Source organism: Heptranchias perlo, chromosome 1, assembly GCF_035084215.1.
Source record: "Heptranchias perlo isolate sHepPer1 chromosome 1, sHepPer1.hap1, whole genome shotgun sequence".
NCBI lineage: Eukaryota > Metazoa > Chordata > Chondrichthyes > Hexanchiformes > Hexanchidae > Heptranchias > Heptranchias perlo.
This window is the reverse complement of record NC_090325.1, coordinates 29,712,773-29,736,624: the sequence shown is the minus strand read 5'-3', so window position 1 is coordinate 29,736,624 and position 23,852 is coordinate 29,712,773. Positions and strand designations below refer to the sequence as shown.

The 23,852-nt window shown below is 44.0% G+C and overlaps 1 protein-coding gene and 1 long non-coding RNA gene across 4 annotated transcripts in view; one reads left to right on the top strand and one right to left on the bottom strand.

Annotated features, from left to right (window-relative positions):
- Positions 1-1,108: 1,108 nt before the first annotated feature.
- LOC137321016 (uncharacterized) lies at positions 1,109-21,667 on the bottom strand. The gene is made up of 3 exons (XR_010962696.1): positions 21,622-21,667; positions 7,525-7,577; positions 1,109-1,442 (listed from the first exon to the last, which is right to left on the bottom strand). It is a non-coding gene; the product is annotated as an uncharacterized lncRNA (long non-coding RNA).
- st8sia5 (ST8 alpha-N-acetyl-neuraminide alpha-2,8-sialyltransferase 5) overlaps positions 21,339-23,852 on the top strand; it is a 62,327-nt gene continuing 59,813 nt past the window's right edge. For all 3 annotated transcript variants that reach the window (XM_067983111.1, XM_067983101.1, XM_067983093.1), the window contains exon 1: positions 21,339-22,349. In XM_067983111.1, the coding sequence (XP_067839212.1) occupies positions 22,225-22,349 (125 nt within the window). In that variant the 5' untranslated portion in view covers positions 21,339-22,224. The remainder of the gene's footprint in view (positions 22,350-23,852) is intronic.

Below are 23,852 nucleotides of genomic sequence, written 5' to 3'. Positions count from 1 at the left end.
AATACAGAAAGGGGCCTGGCGCGTACTGGTGTTTATACTCCATACATGCCTCCTCTTACCCCAATTACCTATTCCCACGCGCCTCTATTCCTTTCTCCCTCATGTGTGCATCTAGCCTCTCCTTAAATGTATCAATGCTGTCTGCTTCAACCACTCCATGTGGCAGTGAGTTCCAGATTCTCACCACTCTAAAGAAATTCTACCTAAATTCTTTATTCAGCTGTTAATGGCTATCTTATATTTTTGCCCCCCCAGTTCTGCACTGACCCACAAGTGGAAACAGTTTCTCTACATCCACTCTATCTTCATAATTTTAAAGACCTCTGTCAGGTTTCTTTTTTAATGCATTCATTTTCAGGACACGGATGTCACAGGCAAGTCCAGCGTTTATTGCCCATCCAAAGTTGTTCTAAGAAGATGGTGCAGGGTCTTTGTCAACCGCTGAGTGGTTTGATATAACTGAGTGACTTGCAGACCACTTCAGAAGGCAGCTAAGAGTCAATCACATTGGTGTGGGACTGGAGTCACATATAGGCCAGACTGGGTAAGGACATCAGTGAACCAGTTGGGTTTTTATGACAATCTGACAGTTTCATGGTCACTTGTATTGATATTAGCTTTTTATTTCCAGATAAACTGAATTCAAATTCTCAAACTGGCATGGTGGGATTTTAATTTACTGTGGATGTGGACTATTAGTCCAGGCCTCTGGATTCCTAGTCCACTAACATAACCATTACACTAAGGTCTCCTGTTAGTCATCTCTTTTCCAAAGAAAAGAGCCCCAGGCTGCTTAATCTTTCCTCTCAATTATGGTAACAATCTTGTAAATCTTTTCTGCTCTTTCTCCAGTACTTCAATATCCTTTTTGTAGTATGGAGACCAGAACTGCACACCGTACTCCAAGTATGGTCTAACCAAGGTTCTGTATAAATTTAACATTACCTCCCTGCTTTTGCATTCTATTCCTCTAGAAATGAACCCCAGTACAGACAGTCCAGTGATTTGTGAACCTGGACAATGGTCAATCAAAGAAAGTCACACGTACGCGGTAGGTTCATTAATCAAAGTGATTATTTAATGATTTAAATAATTTACACAAGCATCAAGCAATACATACAACCGTAAAACCAAGAATTTTAGCATCAAGGCAGAACAGTGATCAGCTCCCTCATAGCTCTTGAAGTTTCTTCTTGTTATTGGACAATCTTCCTCTAAGTGAAGCTTCTTAAGGTTCTTCCGACTGCAGTGCTCGTCTTGCGACCATGTCCTCTTTTTTATATGGTTTTTGCCAGTTAGGGTGTGAGTAAAAGTTAAGAGAAGTCCCACTTTGGTCACTCACCCACTGTTGCATTAATGATGGACAGTTGGCTGGACCATTCAAAAATGTGTGAACTCAGCTGAAGCCTTTCCACCGTGTGAAACCTTCTGTAGCCACTTGCCTGTGTGAAACCAGGTGTAGTAGTTTTAGTTGTCTTCCCCAAGGATTTCTAACTGTCTCAGCACTGTTTATCCATTTCGTTCTTATCAGTTGTTTTATAAACCAAAAGCTTGTTTCTTGAAGCTTCGTTTTTATCAGTTGTTTTTGCTGTTCGAAGCTTTTTGAAGCTTCTGCACATTATTGCCACTGCATTTTAAATTCATAATGTCCGAATGCCCAAAAGGTTTTGAATGCAGTGTCCAAGGGGTTTTCACTCCTGCCCTTCAGTTTGCACTTTTTATGGCCTTATCAACTTGTATTGCTACTTTTAGAGATTTGTGTATCTGTATTCTTAGATCTCTTTGCTCCTCTACCCCATTTAGTTTCTTACCTTCCAAGGAATAAGTGGCATCTTTATTCCTCCACCAAAATGAATCACCTCACACTACGCTATAGTGAATTTCATTTGCTATTTATCCACCTACAAGCCTGTTTATGTCTTCCTGTATTCTGGTGGAGTCCTCCACATACCCCTTCATTTGGTATTATCTGCAAATTTTGACATCACACCTCCACTTCCTAAGTCCAAATCATTTGTGCATATGTTGAATAACAGTGATCCTAGCACATATCCTCGTCGGACACCACTTCCCACTTTCTGCCAGTTTAAGAAACTTCCCTCAACTCCTACCCTCTGTTTTCTGTTTTGTAGCCGTCTTTTAATCCATTCAGCCCCTCGAGCTCGTTCCGCCATTGAATTAGATCGGTACTTCAACTTCATTTACCCACCTTTATTCCATTTTCCTTGATATCCTTACCTAACAAAAATCTAGCAATCTCAGTCTTGAAGATTCCAATTGATCCAGCATCCATAGCCTTTTGGGGGAGAGAGTTCCAGATGTCCACTACCCTTTGTGTGAAAAAGTGCTTCCTGATTTCACTCCCACATGGCCTAGTTCTAATTTTAAGATTAAGGCTCTGTACAACTGTAGCATCACTTCCTCACTTTTGAATTCCAACCCCTTGAGATAAAGGCCAACATTCCATTAGTGTTTTTGATTACTTTTTGTACCTGTGCACTAGCACTTAGTAATTTGTGTATATGGACATCTAAATTCCTTTTCTCCCCCACAGCTCCCAGTCTCTCACCATTAAGAAAATATTCCATTTTTTCTTTCTCAGATCCAAAGTTGATGACCTCACACTACTCCACATTGAACTCCATTCAGTCACTTTGGGGTAAATTTTAACATACCGGCGGGATCTCTGCAGGAGGGTCAATACGCGCATGGGAAACCTGGAAAGATTTTGGTGCGTTTTCTTGAGCGATCGTGACTCAGTTGAAGGCCCTTTATGTGACTTCCGGGTATCCTGCCTCTAAGCTGAGCCGCGGGCATACTGCGCACCCGAATGACGTGCTGGGACCTAGATTATTTAAAGGGCCACTGCAACCATGGATTTGAGGGAGAAAGGATAAATCAGCAAATATGGAGTAGCAGAGGACGAGGCCAGCACCCCAATCCTGATGCAATGTGATAAATCTGTCTGACACTCACCCTGATGCATCAGTTTCATTGTCAACCTGACCCCAGAGCATTGCATCCATTGGGTGACCCCGTCACCCTCACTCTCACACATCTGTACTTTAACCACTTGTAGGAGAAGAGAGTGCAAAATGCAAGTGAGAGGAGTCGGACTGGAGGGGGGGGTCACCACAAATAGTGGCCTTCACAGAGGCGGAGGAGGTGGTCTTGGAGCTCAGCCGGATGCTGGAATGCCTGGCTGTTGGAGATGCTGAGACAGGCACCCCACAAACGGCTGGTGACAGAACTTTAACATCCTTCACACACATCATGAATTGATGTTCTCAATGACTGACCTATTGCACATCTCAAGGAGCTCATTGCCATATCACTTCTGCAATGATTCTTAATATTGCTGTATGTTCTCTTCCAGGACCATCAAGAATTGCTGAAGCAGCAGACGACCTGGGCGAGGGCAATTCCTCAGAGGAGCACCATGCTTCTGAGGGCACATTGTTGCATCATAGCGAGCCATGTATCAGTGCAGATATTCACACCTCGGTGGGTCCTATTAGACAGTTGGTTGAGTTGTCACTTGGTGATTTACCATACACAAGTGAGCACGAGCAGACACTGGTGGCAGGGGCAGCTGTGGAGAGTCCGTGTTGGTGGGCACACTCCTCTCCAAGTTCTGCTCAGCTGAACACAGACACTAAACCCCGGTGGCCATCCTTGAGAAGGAGAATGATCGAGGTAGAAATGCATCTTTGCAACATACTGGAAGACGTGCCATGCACGCTGTCTACAATAGCAGAGAGGATGGAGAAGTCCACCTCCAGTATTAGTGGAATGGTGGCGCAGGTAAGTGCGGGAATGTCTGCAATGGAGAGAATGGCAGTCTCTGTTGAGCTACAAGCGTGGCTCACAAATGAGTCCATTCAGGCCCTGACAACGGCCGTGCGGACTCTGTGATCAACATTCTGCCGCCTTAAACAGGTAGACCGATATTTTAGTAGTGGCCCTACAAGGCATTTTTTTTATTCGTTCATGGGATGTGGGTGTCGCTGGCAAGGCCAGCATTTATTGCCCATTCCAAATTGCCCTTGAGAAGGTGGTGGTGAGCTGCCGCCTTGAACTGCTGTAGTCCATTTGGTGAAGGTTCTCCCACAGTGCCATTAGGTAAGGAGTTCCAGGATTTTGACCCAATGACGATGAAGGAACGGCGATATATTTCCAAGTCGGGATGGTGTGTGACTTGGAGGGGAATGTGCAGGTGGTGTTGTTCCCATAGACCTGCTGCCCTTGTCCTTCTCGGGGGTAGAAGTCGCGGGTTTGGGAGATGCTGTCGAAGAAGCTTTGGCGAGTTGCTGCAGTGCATCCTGTGGATGGTACACACTGCAGCCACTTTGCGCCGGTAGTGAAGGGAGTGAATGTTTAGGGTGGTGGATGGGGTACCAATCAAGCGGGCTGCTTTGTCCTGGATGGTGTCGAGCTTCTTGAGTGTTGTTGGAGCTGCACTCATCCAGGCAAGTGGAGAGTATTCCATCACACTCCTGACTTGTGCCTTGTAGATGGTGGAAAGACTTTGGGGAGTCAGGAGGTGAGTCACTCGCCATAGAATACCCAGCCTCTGACCTGCTCTTGTAGCCACAGTTTCTGATCAATAGTGAACCCCAGGATGTTGAAGGTGGGGGATTCGGCGATAGTAATGCTGTTGAATGTCAAGGGGAGATGGTTAGACTCTCTCTTGTTGGAGATGGTCATTGCCTGGCACTTGTCTGGTACGAATGTTACTTGCCACTTATCAGCCCAAGCCTGAATGTTGTCCAGGTCTTGCTGCATGCGGGCACAGGATGCTTCATTATCTGAGGGGTTGCAAATGGAACTGAACACTGTGCAATCATCAGCAAACATCCCCATTTCTGACTTTATGATGGAGGGAAGGACATTGATGAAGCAGCTGAAGATGGTTGGGCCAAGGACACTGCCCTGAGGAACTCCTGCAGCAATGTCCTGGGGCTGAGATGATTGGCCTCCAACAAGTACTACCATCTTCCTTTGTGCTAGGTATGACTCCAGCCACTGGAGAGTTTTCCCCCTGATTCCCATTGATTTCAATTTTACTAGGGCTCCTTGGTACCACACTCTGCCAAATGCTGCCTTGATGTCAAGGGCAGTCACTCTCACCTCACACCTGGAATTCAGCTCTTTTGTCCGCATTTGGACCAAGGCTGTAATGTAGTCTGGAGCTGAGTGGTCCTGGCGGAACCCATACTGAGCATCGGTGAACAGGTTATTAGTGAGGAAGTGCCGCTTGATAGCACTGTCGACGACACCTTCCATCACTTTGCTGATGATTGTGAGTAGACTGATGATTGGCCGGATTGGATTTGTCCTGTTTTTTGTGGACAGGACATGCCTGGGCAATTTTCCACATTGTCAGGTAGATGCCAGTGTTGTAGCTGTACTGGAACAGTTTGGCTAGAGGTGCAGCTAGTTCTGGAGCACAAGTCTTCAGCACTACAGCCGGGATGCTGTCGGGGCCCATAGCCTTTGTTGTATCCAGTGCACTCAGCCGTTTCTTGGTATCATGTGGAATGAATCGAATTGGCTGAAGACTGGCATCTGTGATGGTGGGGATTTCGGGAGGAGGCCGCTATCACAGATGTCCTCCAAGCTGTTGTCCAGCAGAATGGAAGGAGTGATGAGGCCGTGGCCCTGGAGAGGGAGGATGGCGAAAGGGGACATGGAAGTGGGGACTCCACTCATAGCGTTCCCACGTCTTACCTGTTGCCCTCCCCCCCCCCCCCCCCCCCAATCAGTACCCGCAATGCTGCCTCCATTCCCGATGGCTGAGTCTGCCCCTGCACAGGTGCAGGTGGAATAGTCTTTGGCGGGGCCCTCAAGGGCTCAAAAACCCAGAGGTCATAGGCCGAGAGCATCTCAGTAGTCAGGGCAGGGACCTGAGCAACCTGCCGCTACCTCTACTGAAGCCACAAGGGATGCACCACGTAGAAGTAGTAGGAAGAGGAAGGCGAAGGTTTTGTGATCACCAAGGGTATGCACAAGGGTGTGTGACAGAATGTCATATTTCTCATTTCTCTTTGTTTTTTGTTACAGTCACAATAAATGTCATATTTGTCACCATCACTGCCATGGCTTGTCCATTCTTGAGTCCATTTCGTGAAAGCGTCCTTGCAAGTGTGTTATCATGAACGGCAAGACTTGATGCCAGCTATTGGGCGCGTTTACAATGGGTATATATTTGGTTGTAGGACTGTTTTGTGCAAACAGAGAGGGGAGGGAATGCTGATGATGGTGGTGGTTGCAGGTGGTCTGAGTACTTGACTATTTTCACTATGCAGATCTCTTTATGAGAATCTATCAAATATGAGTGACTGCCTGGCATCACGAGCAGCCAGGCATGCCGCTGCTCTGCTGATGGGTTGCCCATCATCCCCTTCCTCCTCCTCCTCCTCCTGTTGATGGCAGATGCATTGAATTTCATCTGCCACGTGTCCACCCATTCCACCAGCTTATGTCCTCTTGAAGTCTATCACTATCCTCCTCACTGTTCACTACCCTTCCAGGTTTTGTGTCATCTGCAAATTTTGAAATTGTGCCCTTTACACCCAAGTCCAAGTCATTAATATACATCAAAAAAGCAATGGTCCTAGGACACCACTGTATACCTCCCTCCAGCCTGAAAAACAACCATTCACCACTACTCTCTGTTTCCTATTACTTAGCCAATTTCGTATCCATGTTGCCACTGCCCCCTTTACTCCATGGGCTTCAACTTTGATGACAAGACTATTATGTGGCACTTTATCAAACGCCTTTTCGAAGTCCATATACACCACATCAACCGTATTGACCTCATCAACCCTGTCTGTTACCTCATCAAAAAACTCAATCAAGTTGGTTAAATATGATTTGCCTTTAACAAATCCGTGCTGGCTTCCTTTAATTAATCCACATTTGTCCCAAGTGACTGTTTAATCCAGGACATAATTTTGTTTCTAAAAGTTTTCCCACTACCGAGGAATAAATCCATTGCGCCCCCCCCCCCCCCCCACCATCCTGATGTCAGTTTGAGGGGTCTAAAATGCAGGTAAATATGTGTGAATACGAGAATTCCGAGTGTGAACCAAGAAAGCTCAGACTAAACACGAACAACTCCCAGCCAAAGGTTTGTCTGAGAGAACTGATTGCCCTGCTGCAAAAACTCACCTTTTCTTCACATGTCAATCACTGGTTTAAAGGTCCAAATAGGTGCCGGCTGTAAATCGCCTCCATTTCCATGGTGTCTTTCACAGGCCATGGGAGACATGTTCAGAAGCAGTTAAAATGACATGCTAGTTCAAACCACACATATTTAAACTCTTTAAGTACCTCAATTGGCCCTTTAAATATCGTCCCGCCTGCTTCAAGTGCCGACGGGACTTCCGGATTTCAGAAGCGGAGCGAACCCAGACGTCTGGCTCAAACCTGGAAGTCAGCAGGTTGGAGCTGGGATGCAGCCCGCTCCCAAAATGGAGAACTTTCACTGCCCATTTACCCCAACTTACTCGTTCTTACCAGGTGTTTTCTCGGTCCACCTTCAAAAAGATTGGAAACGCAGGTGAGGGGACCTGTGAAAAATATGAATATCTCATTCAGTTCATAAGGAGTACTATTGTTACACCTCTAGTTTACGTATTGTATAAGTAGATATTGGGCAGTGTGAGCCTACTCTGGTATGTAGGGTGTGAGATCCACTTACAGCAGCAAGTGACACCACTGAACCTGAGAAGGTATTTACAGTAGAGCCAAATTTGTAACAGCCCACTTTTTATTAAATGATTATACCACAACTAGGCTTCAGGCTTCTGCCTTAAGCCTGAGTACTGATGTCATGTTAAGTCATATATAGCTCTGTATACGAAGCAAACATGCAGTAATATGTTGTGTAAGAGAACTCGGGACAGAATTTTAGAGAGCAAGTTATTATCTTAATGGCGAGAAACTGGAAAGTATTGCAGTACAAAGGGATCTGGGGGTCCTAGTGCAAGAAAATCAAAAAGTTAGTATGCAGGTGCAGCAGGTGATCAAGAAGGCCAATGGAATGTTGGCTTTTATTGCTCGGGGGATAGAATATAAAAACAGGGAGGTATTGTTGCAGTTATATAAGGTATTGGTGAGACCGCACCTGGAATACTGCATACAGTTTTGTTCTCCATACTTAAGAAAAGACATACTTGCTCTCGAGGCAGTACAAAGAAGGTTCACGTGGTTAATCCCGGGGATGAGGGGGCGGACATATGAGGAGAGGTTGAGTAGATTGGGACTCTACTCATTGGAGTTCAGAAGAATGAGAGGCGATCTTATTGAAACATGTGAAGGGGCTTGATCGGGTGGATGCGGTAAGGATGGGTGAAACTAGAACTAGGGGGCATAATCTTAGAATAAGGGGCTGCTCTTTCAAAACTGAGATGAGGAGAAACTTCTTCACTCAGAGGGTAGTAGGTCTGTGGAATTTGCTGCCCGAGGAAGCTGTGGAAGCTGTGGAAGCATTAAATAAATTTTCTGTGGAAGCATTAAATAAATTTAAAACAGAAATAGACAGTTTCCTAGAAGTAAAGGGAATTAGGGGTTACGGGGAGCGGGCAGGAAATTGGACATGAATTTAGATTTGAGGTTAAGATCAGATCAGCCATGATCTTATTGAATGGCGGAGCAGGCTCGAGGGGCCGATTGGCCTACTCCTGCTCCTATTTCTTATGTTCTTAGAATTAACAGTCACTTGGACAAGTGTGGATTGATTAGGGAAAGCCAGAACGGATTTGTTAAAGGCAAATCGTGTTTAACTAACCTGATAGTTTTTTGATGAGGTAACAGAGAGTGTAGATGAGGGCAATGCGGTTGATGTGATGTATATGGACTTTCAAAAGACGTTTGATAAAGTGCCGCATAATAGGCTTATCATCAAGATTGCGGCTCATGGAATAAAGGGGGCAGTAGTAACATGGATACAGAATTGACTAAAGGACAGGAAACAGAGTAGTGGTGAACGGTTGTTTTTCGGACTGGAGGAAGGTGTACAGTGGTGTTCCCCAGGGGTCGGTGCTGGGACCACTGCTTTTCTTGATATATAGATTAATGACTTGGACTTGGGTGTACAGGGCACAATATCAAAGTTTGCAAATGACACAAAACTTGGAAGGGTAGTAAACAGGTGAGGAGGATAGTGATAGACTTCAAGAGGATATAGACAGGCTGGTGGCATGGCCGGACACATGGCAGATGAAATCTAACGCAGAAAAATGTGAAGTGAGACATTTCGGTAGGAATAATGAGGAGAGGCAATATTAACCAGAGGGCACAATTGTAAAAGGGGTACAGGAACAGAGAGATCTGGGGGTATATGTGCACAAATCGTTAAAGGTGGCAGGGCAGGTTGAGAAAGCGGTTAGAAAAGCATACGGGATCCTGGGCTTTATAAATAGAGGCGTAGAGTACAAAAGTATGGAAGTCATGATGAACCTTTATAAAACACTGATTTGGCCACAATTGGAGTATTGTGTGCAGTTCTGGGTACTGCACTTTAGGAAAGATATGAAGGCCTTAGAAAGGGTGCAGAAGAGATTTACTAGAATGATTCCAGGGATGAAGGACTTCAGTTACATGGATAGACTGAAGAAGCTGAGGTTGTTCATCTTGGTTCAGAGACAGTTGCGAGGAGATTTGATAGAGGTATTCAAAATCATGAAGGGTAAGAAATTAAGGATAGTATCCGACTAAAAACAAGGACATATAAGGTAGCCAAACTTAGTGGGAGGATAGAAGATTGGGAAGTCTTCAAAAGACAGCAAAAAGTAACTGAAGGATTGATTAAAAAAGGGAAGATAGATTATGAAAATAAATTAGCAAAAAATATAAAAACAGATAGCAAGAGTTTCTACAGTTATATAAAAAGAAAAAGGGTGGCTAAGGCAAACGTAGGTCCCTTCGAGGATGAGACCGGGAAATTAATGGTGGGAAACATGGAGATGGCAAAAATGCTGAACAAATATTTTGTTTCAGTCTTTACGGGAGAGGACACTAAGAATATCCCAACACTGGACAAACAGGGGGCTCTAGTGGGGGAGGAGCTAAATACGATTAAAATCACTAAGGAATTGGTACTCAGTAAATTAATGGGACTTAAGGCGGATAAATCCCCTGGACCTGATGGCTTACATCCTAGGGTCTTGAGGGAAGTGGCAGTAGGGATTGTGGATGCTTTGGTAATAATTTTCCAAAATTCTCTGGACTCGGCAAAGGTCCCGGCAGATTGGAAAACTGCTAATGTAACACCCTTATTTAAAAAGGGTAGTAGGCAGAAGGCTGGAAATTATAGACCAGTTAGCCTAACATCTGTGGTGCGTAAAATTTTGGAGTCTATTATTAAGGAGACAGTAGCGGAACATTTGGATAAACATAATTTAATAGGACAAAGTCAGCATGGCTTTATGAAGGGGAAGTCATGTCTGACAAATTTGCTTGAGTTCTTTGATGACATAACGTGCAGGGTGGATAAAGGGGAACCAGTGGACGTAGTGTATTTAGACTTCCAGAAGGCATTCGACAAGGTGCCACATAAAAGATTATTGCTCAAGATAAAGAATCACTGGATTGGGGGTAATATTCTGGCATAGGTGCAGGATTGGTTATCTAACAGGAAGCAGAGAGTTGGGATAAATGGTTCATTCTCGGACTGGCAACCAGTAGCCAGTGGTGTTCCGCAGGGGTCGGTGCTGGGTCCCCATCTCTTTACAATCTATATTAACAATTTGGAGGAGTGGACCGAGTGTAACATATCAAAGTTGGCAGATGATACAAAGATGGGAGGGAAAGTGGAGAGTGAGGAGGACATAAAAAACCTACAGTGGGATATAGACAGGCTGGGTGAGTGGGCGGAGATTTGGCAGATGCAATACAATATTGGAAAATGTGAGGTTATGCACTTTGGCAGGAAAAATCAGACAGCAAGTTATTATCTTAATGGCGAGAAACTAGAAAGTACTGCAGTACAAAGGGATCTGGGGGTCCTAGTGCAAGAAAATCAAAAAGTTAGTATGCAGGTGCAGCAGGTGATCAAGTAGGCCAATGGAATGTTGGCTTTTATTGCTAGGGGGATAGAATATAAAAACAGGGAGGTATTGCTGCAGTTATATAAGGTATTGGTGAGACCGCACCTGGAATACTACATACAGTTTTGGTCTCCATACTTAAGAAAAGACATACTTGCTCTCGAGGCAGTACAAAGAAGGTTCACGTGGTTAATCCCGGGGATGAGGGGGCGGACATATGAGGAGAGGTTGAGTAGATTGGGACTCTACTCATTGGAGTTCAGAAGAATGAGAGGCGATCTTATTGAAACATATAAGATTGTGAAGGGGCTTGATCGGGTGGATGCGGTAAGGATGTTCCCAAGGATGGGTGAAACTAGAACTAGGGGGCATAATCTTAGAATAAGGGGCTGCTCTTTCAAAACTGAGATGAGGAGAAACTTCTTCACTCAGAGGGTAGTAGGTCTGTGGAATTCGCTGCCCCAGGAAGCTGTGGAAGCTACATCATTAAATAAATTTAAAACAGAAATAGACAGTTTCCTAGAAGTAAAGGGAATTAGGGGTTACGGGGAGCGGGCAGGAAATTGGACATGAATTTAGATTCGAGGTTAGGATCAGATCAGCCATGATCTTATTGAATGGCGGAGCAGGCTCGAGGGGCCGATTGGCCTACTCCTGCTCCTATTTCTTATGTTCTTATGTCTAGATAGAGTAGATAGAGAGAAACTGTTCCCACTGGCGGAAGGGTCAAGAACCAGAAGATATAGATTTAACGTGATTGGCAAAAGAACCAAAGGTGACATGAGGAAAAACATTTTTACACAGCGAGTGGTTAGGATCTGGTATTCACTGCCCGAGGGGGTGGTGGAGGCAGATTCAATCATGGCCTTCAAAAGGGAACTAGATAAGTACTTGAAAGGAAAAAATTTGCAGGGCTACGGGGATAGGGACTAGCTGGATTGCTTTTGCATAGAACCGGCACGGACTCGATGGGCCGAACAGCCTCCTTCCGTGCTGTAACGTTTCTATGATTCTATACCTCAACAACTTGTTTGGTGTGCTTTGTGCTAATAAACTGCTTTAATACAACTGTGTATTCTGCACTCATAAGAACATAAGAAATAGGAGCAGGAGTAGGCCATACAGCCCCTCGAACCTGCTCTGCCATTCAATCAGATCATGGCTGATCTTCGACCTCAACTCCACCTTCCCGCCCGATCCCCATATCCCTTGATTCCCCTAGAATCCAAAAATCTATCTATCTCAGCATTGAATATATTCAACAACTCAGCATCCACAGCCTTCCGGGATAGAGAATTCCAAAGATTCACAATCCTCTGAAGAAATTCCTCCTTATCTCAGTCTTAAATGGTTGACCACTTATCCTGCGACTATGCCCCCTCAATTCAAACTTGCTCGGGGTAGAGGACTGTGCCGAGTATGAAAGTTAAGTGTGTGTCATAACCTTGTCTAAAATTCATCCATCATTAGCGATAATGTAATGGTTACTTCAACATAGCGTTTAATTTGAAACAATGATGTTTGTGTCTGCCACTCAGGTTTCTTGTATTTGTGCTACACACTATAGTATTGGTGTAGGCTGAGTAAAAGTTACGAGAATATTAACTTATTTTCTTCAAACATTGAGTGAAGATTAACTACACACATTTGCTTTCATCATTCTCTCTCAATCTGTCATAGAATCATAGAAAGTTGCAGCACAGAAGGAGGCCATTCGGCACATTGTGTCTGTGCTGGCCAAAAAAGAGCTATCCAGTTTAATCCCACTTTCCAGCATTTGGTCCGTAGCCCTGTAGGTTACAGCACTTCAAGTGCACATCCAAGTACTTTTTAAATGTGATGAGGGTTTCTCCCTCTACCACCCTTTCAGGCAGTGAGTTCCAGACCCCCACCATCCTCTGGGTGAAAAAAATTCTCCTCAGCTCCCCTCTAATCCTTTTACCAAATAATTTAAATCTATGCCCCAAAGTCACTGACCCCTCTGCTAAAGGAATTGGTCCTCCCTATCCACTCTATCCAGTCCCGTCATAATTTTATATACCTCAATTTAATCTCCCCTCAGCCTCCTTTGTTCCAAAGAAAACAACTCCAACCTATCCAATCTTTTCTCATAACTAAAATTCTCCAGTCCTGGCAACACCCTCGTAAATCTCTGTACCCTCTCTAGTGCAATCACATCTTTCCTGTAATGTGGTGACCAGAACTGTACGCAGTACTCGAGCTGTGTTCTTATGCTACAGTTCTAGCATAACCTCCCTGCTCTTACATTCTGTTCCTCAGCTGATAAAGGAAAGTATCCCGCATGCCTTTTTAACCACCTTATCTACCTGTCCTGCTACCTTCAGGGATCTGTGGACATGTACTCCAAAGTCCCTTTGTTCCTCTACACATCTCAGTATCCTCCCATTGATTATGTACTCCTTTGCCCTCCCCAAATGCATTACCTCACACTTCTCTGGATTGAATTCCATTTGCCACTTTTCTGCCCACCTGACCAGTCCATTGATATCTTCCTACAGTCTACAGCTTTCCTCCTCACTATCAACCACACAGCCAATTTTTGTATCATCTGCAAACTTCATGTCCAAATCATTAATATATACCACAAAAGGCAAGGGACCTAGTACTGATCCTTGCGGGACCCCACTGGAAACAGCCTTCCAGTCGCAAAAACACCCGTCAACCATTACCCTTTGTTTCCTGCCACTGAGCCAATTTTGGATCCAACTTGCCACTTTCCCCTGGATCCCATGGGCTTTTACTTTTTTGACCAGTCTGGCATGTGGGACCTTGTCAAAAGCCTTGCTAAAATCCATGTACTCTACATCAAATGCATTACCCTCATCAACCCTCCTTGTTACCTCCTCAAAAAATTCAATCAAGTTAGTCAGATACGACCTTAGAATCATAGAATCATAGAAGTTTACAACATGGAAACAGGCCCTTCGGCCCAACATGTCCATGTCGCCCAGTTTATACCACTAAGCTAGTCCCAATTTCCTGCACTTGGCCCATATCCCTCTATACCCATCTTACCCATGTAACTGTCCTAATGCTTTTTAAAAGACAAAATTGTACCCGCCTCTACTACTGCCTCTGGCAGCTCGTTCCAGACACTCACCACACTTTGAGTGAAAAAATTGCCCCTCTGGACCCTTTTGTATCTCTCCCCTCTCACCTTAAATCTATGCCCCCTCGTTATAGACTCCCCTACCTTTGGGAAAAGATTTTGACTATCTACCTTATCTATGCCCCTCATTATTTTATAGACTTCTATAAGATCACCCCTAAACCTCCTACTCTCCAGGGAAAAAAGTCTCAGTCTATCCAACCTCTCCCTATAAGTCAAACCATCAAGTCCCGGTAGCATCCTAGTAAATCTTTTCTGCACTCTTTCTAGTTTAATAATATCCTTTCTATAAGAGGGTGACCAGAACTGTACACAGTATCCCAAGTGTGGCCTTACTAATGTCTTGTACAACTTCAACAAGACATCCCAACTCCTGTATTCAATGTTCTGACCAATGAAACCAAGCATGCTGAATGCCTTCTTCACCACCCTATCCACCTGTGACTCCACTTTCAAGGAGCTATGAACCTGTACTCCTGGATCTCTTTGTTCTGTAACTCTCCCCAACGCCCTACCATTAACGGAGTAGGTCCTGGCCCGATTCGATCTACCAAAATGCATCACCTCACATTTATCTAAATTAAACTCCATCTGCCATTCATCGGCCCACTGGCCCAATCTATCAAGATCCCGTTGCAATCCTAGATAACCTTCTTCACTGTCCACAATGCCACCAATCTTGGTGTCATCTGCAAACTTACTAACCATGCCTCCTAAATTCTCATCCAAATCATTAATATAAATAACAAATAACAGCGGACCCAGCACCGATCCCTGAGGCACACCACTGGTCACAGGCCTCCAGCCTTCCCTTAACAAATCCATGTTGACTGTCCTTGATTACTCCGTGGATTTCTAAATGACAGTTTATACTGTCTCTCAGAATTGACTCCAATGTTTTGCCCACCACCGAGGTTAGACTGACTGGCTTGTAATTACTAGGTCTATCCTCTTCTTCCTTTCTAAACAACGGTACAACGTTAGCAGTCCTCCAATCCTCCGGCACCACGCCTGTATCCAGGGAGGATTGGAAAATGAATGGTCAGAGGCTCTGCTATTTCCACCCTTGCTTCTCTTAACAGCCTGGGATACATTTCATCTGGGCCTCGTGATTTATCTATTTTCAAAGTTGCTAAACCCCTTAATACTTCCTCTCTCACCATGTTTATCCCATCCAATATTTCACACTCCTCCTCCTTAACTACAATCTCTGCATCGCCCCCCTCTTTTGTAAAGACAGATGCAAAGTATTTATTAAGAACCATACCCACATCTTCTGCCTCCACACATAGGTTACTTTTTTGGTCTCTAATAGGCCCTACTCTTTCCTTAGTTACCCTCTTGCTCTATGTATTTATAAAACATTTTTGGGTCTTCCTTAATTTTACTTGTCAATATTTTTTCATGCCCTCTCTTTGCTTTCCTAATTTCCTTTTTAATTTCACCCCTGCACTTTCTATACTCCTCTAGGCTTTCTGCAGTATTGAGCTGTCGGTGTCTGACATAAGCTTCCCTTTTCTGCCTTATCTTATCCTGTATGCTCCTTGACATCCAGGGGACTCTAGATTTGGCAGTCCCACCCTTTTTCTTGTGGGAACATGTTTACCCTGAACCCCTTGAATGCCTCCCACTGCTCTGTAACTGATTTACCTTCAAGTAGCTGTTTCCAGTCCACTTTTGCTAAATCACTTCTCAGCTTAGTAAAATTGTCCGTTCCCAAATTTAGAACTTTTACACCTGTTCTGTCTTTGTCCTTTTCCATAACTATGCTAAATCTAACTGAATTATGATCACTACCACCAAAATGCTCTCGCAATGATACTCCTTCCATCTGCCCAGCTTCATTCCCTAAAACTAAATCCAGAACTGCCCCCACTCTTGTTGGGCTTGCTAAGTACTGGCTAAAAATGTTCTCCTGAATGCAATTTAAGAATTTTGTGCCCTCTATACCTTTTGCACTGATTGTATCCCAGTTAATAGTATAGTTAAAATGCCCTACTATTACTGCCCTATTGTTGGACTTCTCAGAAATTAGCCTACATATTTGCTCTTCTATCTCCCTCTGACTGAGGGTCTATAGTACACTCCCAGAAGTGTGATTGCCCTTTTTTTGTTCTTTAGCTCAATCCATATGGCCTCATTTGATGATCCTTCTAACATATCATCCCTCCTCACAGCCATATCTGAACGAATCTGCACAACTGTCTCTTCCTCCATTTCATTTTCTCTGTCTGTGTTTCTCTCTTTCTGGCTATCTTTCTCCTCCTTTCTATCTCATGCATGCCAAACTAGAAAACTAGCAAAAGCTGACCAACAGCTTCAAAAATATCTGACACAGCTCTTAAAATAATAGCCCCGACATGTGAAAACAAGTAGTTACATGAGCAGTGTGCCTTAAGCAGTAGTATAGCCAACATTTCTTCAATTGTATGGAGAAATAAAAAACATAAATACATCAATGAAAGCCTGAAGGGGAAATCCAAATGTCAGCCTTGGCTCAGTGGTAGCATTCTCATCTCTGAGTCAGAGTTATGGATTCCAGTCCCACTCCAGAGGCCTGAGCACATAATCTAGGCTAATCAATACAGTACTGTTGGAGGTGTCATTTTTTAGATGAGACATTAAAATGAGGCACCATCTGTCCTCTCGGCTGGACGACAGATTCCAATGGCACTTTTTTTAATGCATTCCCAGGATGTGGGCATCGCTGGCAAGGCCGGCATTTATTGCCCTTCCCTGTGAAGGTGGTGGTGGGCCTTCTTCTCGAACTATCGCATTCTTTGTAGCAGTTTGATACAACTGAGTGGGTTGCTAGGCCACTTCAGAGGGCAGTTCAGAGTCAACCATGTGGTATGGGACTGGAGTCACATATAGGCCAGACCAGGTAAAGACAGCAGGTTTCCTTCCCTAAAGGTTTTTACGACAATCCAACAGCTTCAAGGTCACTTTTACTGATCGAGCTTTTTATTTTAACTACTCACATTTGCTTTCGTCATTCCGTCTCCCTCTTCCTTTTTTTTCTCTGTCTCTGTTGGGGTATATAAATCATATATAGCCCTTACCTTCTCTCCACCCCTTTGCTTTCTCCTCCCTCCTCCTCCGAAGTCCAGTAATTAATGCACCGGACATGCTCAGCTCCACCTCTTCATGTGTTCCCAGCAGTAATAGTCCGAATTGCCGCCTCTATATAATGGAGGCAGGAACACCCATTCTCATGAGAGTTCCTATCTCCAGCATTCACAGGTGACAATGTGGGCCATTAGGATTGGGAGTATAGTGCATTGGCCACTGGACTTTGGGAGGAATGGACGGGAGTTCAGAGGGGGGGCCAGTTGCAACGATTTGCATCAACAAATGCTGACAGTCTGATTGTACCCCCAAAACGCTGATGTCAGCATCAAATGGTGGCGGCTTCCGTGTATGCAGTTTTTCTCCCTGTCGTACTTAATTGCCCTCTCTCTGTCTCCTCCTTTTCTCCACCACTCCCTCTTTCTGTGTGGATGTCTCCTGGGTTTAAATGTCCTTGTCAGTGACATTTCCTGTTGCCTGTAGGCATACGGCTTTCCCTCATTTTGCAGCGGCTAATTGGTTTTCAGAGGCTGATTTCGGGTTTGCCTTAGATCAGAGAGAAAGAATTCATCTCCTAACAACTTCAGACAGCCAGTACCTGCCCCTCAGCATGAAAGAGGGGGGAAGCCATGCATTCACAAAATGGTCAATGAAATGAATTGCTGCTTTCCGGCTTTTGTTAACCCCTCATATCTTGCTGATTTTCAGACACTAAGAGAGTGAAATTCGTTTTGAATGGTCGCACAAAATGAGCGCTAACGAATCTGCAGATCGTTTTATACTCCAGAGTTTTTACCACAATCTGACAGCTTCATGGTCACTTTCACTGATACTAGATTTACTGATTTCCAGATTTTTAAAACTGAAGATCCCACAAACAGCAATGAAATAGTGACCACATAATCTGTGTAAGTGATGTTGGTTGAGGGATAAGTATTGGCCAAGTTACCGGGAGAGCTTTGGTTTAACATCTCACCCAAAAGATGGCATTTCCGACGGTGCAGCACTCCTTCTGTACTGCATTGAAGTGCTCTCACACTGAAGTACTTTCAAAGTCTCCTCAAAAATTGTCGCTTTGGCCAAATCTTCAGACATCTTCTCTAATCCATCACCCACTAAAGGGAAAAATTTGCAGAGCTATGCGGAAAGAGCAGGGGGGTGGGACTAATTTGATAGTTCTTTCACATAGGCCAAGTGGCTACCTTTTGTGCTGTATGATTCCATGATTCTTCTATAGTTCTGGTTTCATGTCTGTAATATTCCAGTATGATAAAGATGCTACATAAATGCAAGCTGTTGTTGTAGTGGCCTCTATAGCATTGAGGAGGAAGATCATTATAGATATCCCAGCACATTCCCTGGGTAGGGGTTCGGTACCACCCGTAATGGCTACAATTGTTTTAGCTATGTTTTGCTGTACTCGTATGGACTTGAGCACCACAAACTAATCTCATCCCATGATTATGAAGAAATGTACTTCTTCACATGCACTTGTTGAGTACACAAATTGGTCAGGCATAGTGTCGAAATGACTGTCATGGAATGAGCTACAAGCTGTGTAGGCACCCAAACCACAGCTTGAATAAGTAGGGAATCCTCCTATGCAGAGAACTGCACTGTTTCCCCATGTGCAACATCTGATTGATACGTTGCAAACCATACAACTGTACATGCATTGTGCTTGAATAGAAATGTTAGATTTACTTTTGATAGGTCATTATTGGCAGGCACCGTCTTTCCTGTAGTGTAGCAATATATAACAGCTTTATAAATTACATCTATGAATGCACCCCTATATGTATATAATAGCTTCATAACATTTGAATGTACTTACTTGAGAACCCAATAATAAAAAAAACTGTTCACATGTTTGAGATGAATAGTGCCAAGAGAGCCAAACCAAAATGTAGTAAAGATGCGAGTGCTCAATTGTGATGAACACACATTTAAAGGAACAAACTGCTCTTGTTAGCAACAGGACAGTGGAAACAAAAACATATTAAAAGTACACTCACACACTGTGATGAGCAGATGGTGGAAACAAAGATATATCCAGGTAAAGGGTTTAAATATTAGAGAATATAAATCAAAAATTAAAAGTCGGGTGTAAGAAGGGAAAATAGAGTTATCAGACTACATTATCAGGGAAGGACATTAATGTGTACAATATAAATGGCTTCAAGAGGCAATTGTATGAATTTCTGGAGGGATAAATCAATGAAGAGATGGTGAGAAGGTGGGTAGGTGAGGTTGAAGTAAACAGCGATGGCCTTGTTGGAGCAATATAGGCTTTATCTGTTCTTAAAAGTTTTTATGTTCTAACTTCTTTTAGGATGCTACACTTGACCTCCGCTCCCCTGGGCTGTGGGGGGGGGGGGGGGGGGAAGAATCAGCCCGTGTTCGCACCACTAGTTGTCTTTTAGTGACTCCTGTTGGACAGCACTGATGATCTCCTCTGTTCTGAGCCATACTTCTGTTGGGAGGCTTTGAGTAGAATCCAGGGGATAAAATGATGAATCTGAAGGAGAGTAATTTTTTGGCTGTTCTTATCCCACCACCACCAATCTGGTTTCTGAGTTCCATTGGTGGAGCGGGCCAGACAGGAACTGGTGAACTCGCCATCTCAGTTGCTGCCAAGGTGCACAGTGGTAAAGAGAAGAAAATAAATGAAAGTCACCCTCACTAATACTGTAATACAAGAGAGAGAAGTTAAGGCACTTAACAGAAACACAAATCGACGTTTCAGCAATTTGTGGCGTGAATATAGCGTGATGTCAATGGCAAGCTAAAAAGTCCAATTAACGTCATTCGACGTGAGATCTGTCATTGCAGCAATATCTGGCCTACTGGTCCAGAATTTGCTGATAAAATAATGGAGAGTTAAATGCACACACCGCTATTAGTGTGTAAAAAAAAACAGCAACTTGTGGCGAGGAAGAGATACGATGTGAGTTGCAAATCGCCACAAATTGCTGGATGATTTGCGCCTCTCCGCCGTTAGTCTCGCAAAAACCAGAGCTCGCCCTCAACCCCCCGATGAGTTTCAAGAAATTGCTGCCGCAGAAAAACAAATTAAACTCGATGCAGAAAGTTAGGGCTGGTATTTAACAACGTAAGCACCCTTTCAATGACGAGATTTGCATTCCTGCAATTCCACTCAACCTCGGAGGCCCAGAAAGGGAACAATTGAAACTGTGGCGTTTCATTCCTGTAGGTAGTAAATTGTTCCTAGAGGTTTTTAAAATTTAAAATTTAATTTTTTTTCTTACTTTTCCTTTCTGTCTCTTTTTTCTCTCTCTCTTAATCCAATGTTTCTTTCCCCCTCTTCCTTTCTCTTTCTGTATCTAATTTGACTCTAATTCACTGTATTTCCTTCTCTGTTGTTCCTGTTTCTTTCTTTATCCTTAAATTTAATTGGTTAAGGAGGTAGATTGTTGGTCCTGTCCTTCACCAAGGTCCCAGATGGGCCATTGTCTTGGCACTTCCAGCGTTGCCCGTTATCAACTTGCACTTCCAGCAATTTGCCATGCAAAAAAATTTTGAACTGGAGGGTGAGGAAAAAACCCTTCGCTGGAGCAGGTGGCGAGATGCCTCACTCCAGCAAATGCTGGCCCAATTAATATTTCCACTGAAGTAACGAATAGGAAAATGCATAGGAACGTATAATGTGGAGTGCACTAATATCAGTAACAGTAATTTCTAGTCTATGATGCACTATAGCATATTCATACATATTTAATGCAATCATATTCGCTGCATAATTCAAATTGTTAATTTATGATAGTGCCTTGTAAACATTGCTACCTTACCGTACAATCGTTGCTTTTACTTAATTCTTGGATTAAGGCATTTTGTTTTTTCATTAAAAGATAATTACCTCATCGTGTATCTAGAGGCATATTCGATGGAACCAATTAGAAAAATCTCTTAATTTGTAAAATCATCCTTGATCGGATGGAATACACGTGTGCTTAAAGAATGGGCGGGCGGGAAACTGGAGGAGCCGTCTGTCTGTCCTTGGCGAGATGCGCTAGTGACCTTGTTTATTATTCTGAGAGTGGGAGAAGGTGGCAGAAGGCGGGGGCGAGAGAGATAGGGAAGCAGAAACGGAGACAAGCAAACCAGGGAGAGAGAGTGGGAGAAAGGGAGTGATATGAGACGAGGTGAAGAAACATTGGGAAACATTGCACCTTGAATCCGGCTTGATTCCTGCATGTTAAAAAAAATGCACTCGTGTGTGTTTTAATTATTATTTTGGAAAAAAACATATTTTTAAGTATTAAGATCGACGTATAATAATAAAAAAAACAATTTAAACATGTCTGCTTGTCATTGCAACGCGGGGAAGCGGCTGGAGGAGCGAACCTGGGCAAATCGTGGATCTGGAGCCGCAGGACCAGCCGTCCTTCAGTGAGACCCTTTCAGTGTCGGTAGTACCGGGAGAAGCTGCTTTGGATTCCGCTGTTCCGCCTCTTCTGCGATCGTCACCAGACAAGCACGTTTAAAAGGAAATGTTTCCGAGCGGCCAGTCTCTGTCCTGGCAGCGCCACGCTCAATTTCTTTACATTTAAACCCATCTCGATTACCTTATCCCGGGACCATTTATTTCTTGGTTTGGTGCTGCTTTGCTGCTGGACTTTGCTAAAAGAAGAAAATATATTTTGCAATTTTACTTTATGCAAAAAATATATGGTGGAACTTTTTTAGGGACAAGCTTTAAGAAGATTGCGGTTCCAGTCATCTGTGACAACAGATTTCAGGGTTGAATGGACAGAATCAAAGAGTTTGGCGATTGATGGTCTTAATTCAAGGCAAACCGGCGCCTCGGTTTCGTTTCCCGTTGCTGCAGTAGATGTAAGTGACTGCTGCAGGTCGGAGACCTCCCTGGGAGGGGGCTTGAAATAAGACCAGAGACCCCCCGACACTCAGCCACCGGTCCTCCGAGAGGGTCGCCTGAATGTTGGAAGAATGTATTCAGATCCTTCGGGAAGAGATCTGTTGGGAAACAGAGCCCTGTTTTTCATATTTATTTGTTCTTTTGCAATAGTCACCCTGCTGCAGCAGATCCTTTACGGCAAGAACTACATAAAAAGGTAAGACAACCTGTGTTAAAGGTCAGCCTGCCCTCTTTTAAATAGTTGACAATTAATAATGCTTTGCATGTGTACAGCACTGGAAGGAACAGCAGCTCCTAATTATACAGTGTTTCATTTTTCCATCTTACATTCTCACTCTTCTCCCAAAGACAGTGAGTACAGGAGTGCCAGTAGAACTCGTGAATCCCGCCCCCCAAATGGCCACTCTCATATGTGATCTGAGACCGAGATTGTTCGCAGGCTTTTAACAATGGTCAGCGTCACAGTTAAGCCCAATTCTGCTTTTATCCAGTGCTCATGGGTGCACATTTCCCAGCAAGGGGTCAATGGTTAGTAGTCAATACTGCAAACATTGGCTGAGGGCCAATTTTTAAATTTGTTCTCTGGATTTGGGCAATGCTGGCAAGGTTGCATTTATTGCCCATTCCAAGTTGCCCTGAGAAGGTGGTGGTGGGCTTTCATTTTGAACCTCTGCAGTCCTTGTGGTGATGGGTCTCGCATGATGGTACTAGGTAGGGAATTCCAGGATATTGTCTGGCCAACAATAAAAGGACAGCAATAGATATCCAAGTTAAGGTAGTGCATGACTTGGAGGGGAACTTGGAAGTGATGGTATTCCCAAGACATTGCTGCTCTTTTTTTTATTCGTTCATGGGATGTGGGCGTCGCTGGCGAGGCCGGCATTTATTGCCCATCCCTAATTGCCCTTGAGAAGGTGGTGGTGAGCCGCCTTCTTGAACCGCTGCAGTCCGTGTGGTGATGGTTCTCCCACAGTGCTGTTAGGAAGGGAGTTCCAGGATTTTGACCCAGCGACGATGAAGGAACAGCGATATATTTCCTTGTCCTTTTCAGTGGTAGAGTTCGTGGGGAAAGAGAGAACTTGCATTTATATAGCATCTTTCATGACCTCGGGACATCCCAAAGCGCTTTACAGCCAATGAAGAACATACATACAAACATACGAATTAAGAGCAGGAGTAGGCCATTCGGCCGCTCGAGCCTGCTCTGCGATTTGATAAGATCATTGCTAATCTGATTGTGACCTCAACCCTACTTTCCCGTCTACCTACTCTAACCTTTGATTCCCTTGTTAATCAGGAATCTATCTAATTCAGCCTTAAAAATATTCAATGACCCTACCTCCACCGCTCTTTGGGGAGGGGAGTTCCACAGACTCACGACCCTCTGAGAGAAAAAATTTCTCCTCATCTCCGTCTTAAATGGGAGACCCCTTATTTTTAAACTGTGTCCCCTAGTTCTAGTCTCCCCCACAAGGGGAAACATCCTCTCAGCATCTACCCCTTCTAGTTCCCTCAGGATCTTATATGTTTGAGCAAGATAACCTCTCATTCTTCTAAACTCCAATGTATACAGGCCCAACTTGTCCAACCTATCCTCATAAGATAACCTCCTCATCCCAGGAATCAGTCGAGTAAACCTTCTCTGAACCGCCTCTAAAGCAATTATGTCCTTTCTTAAATAAGGAGACCAAAACTGCAC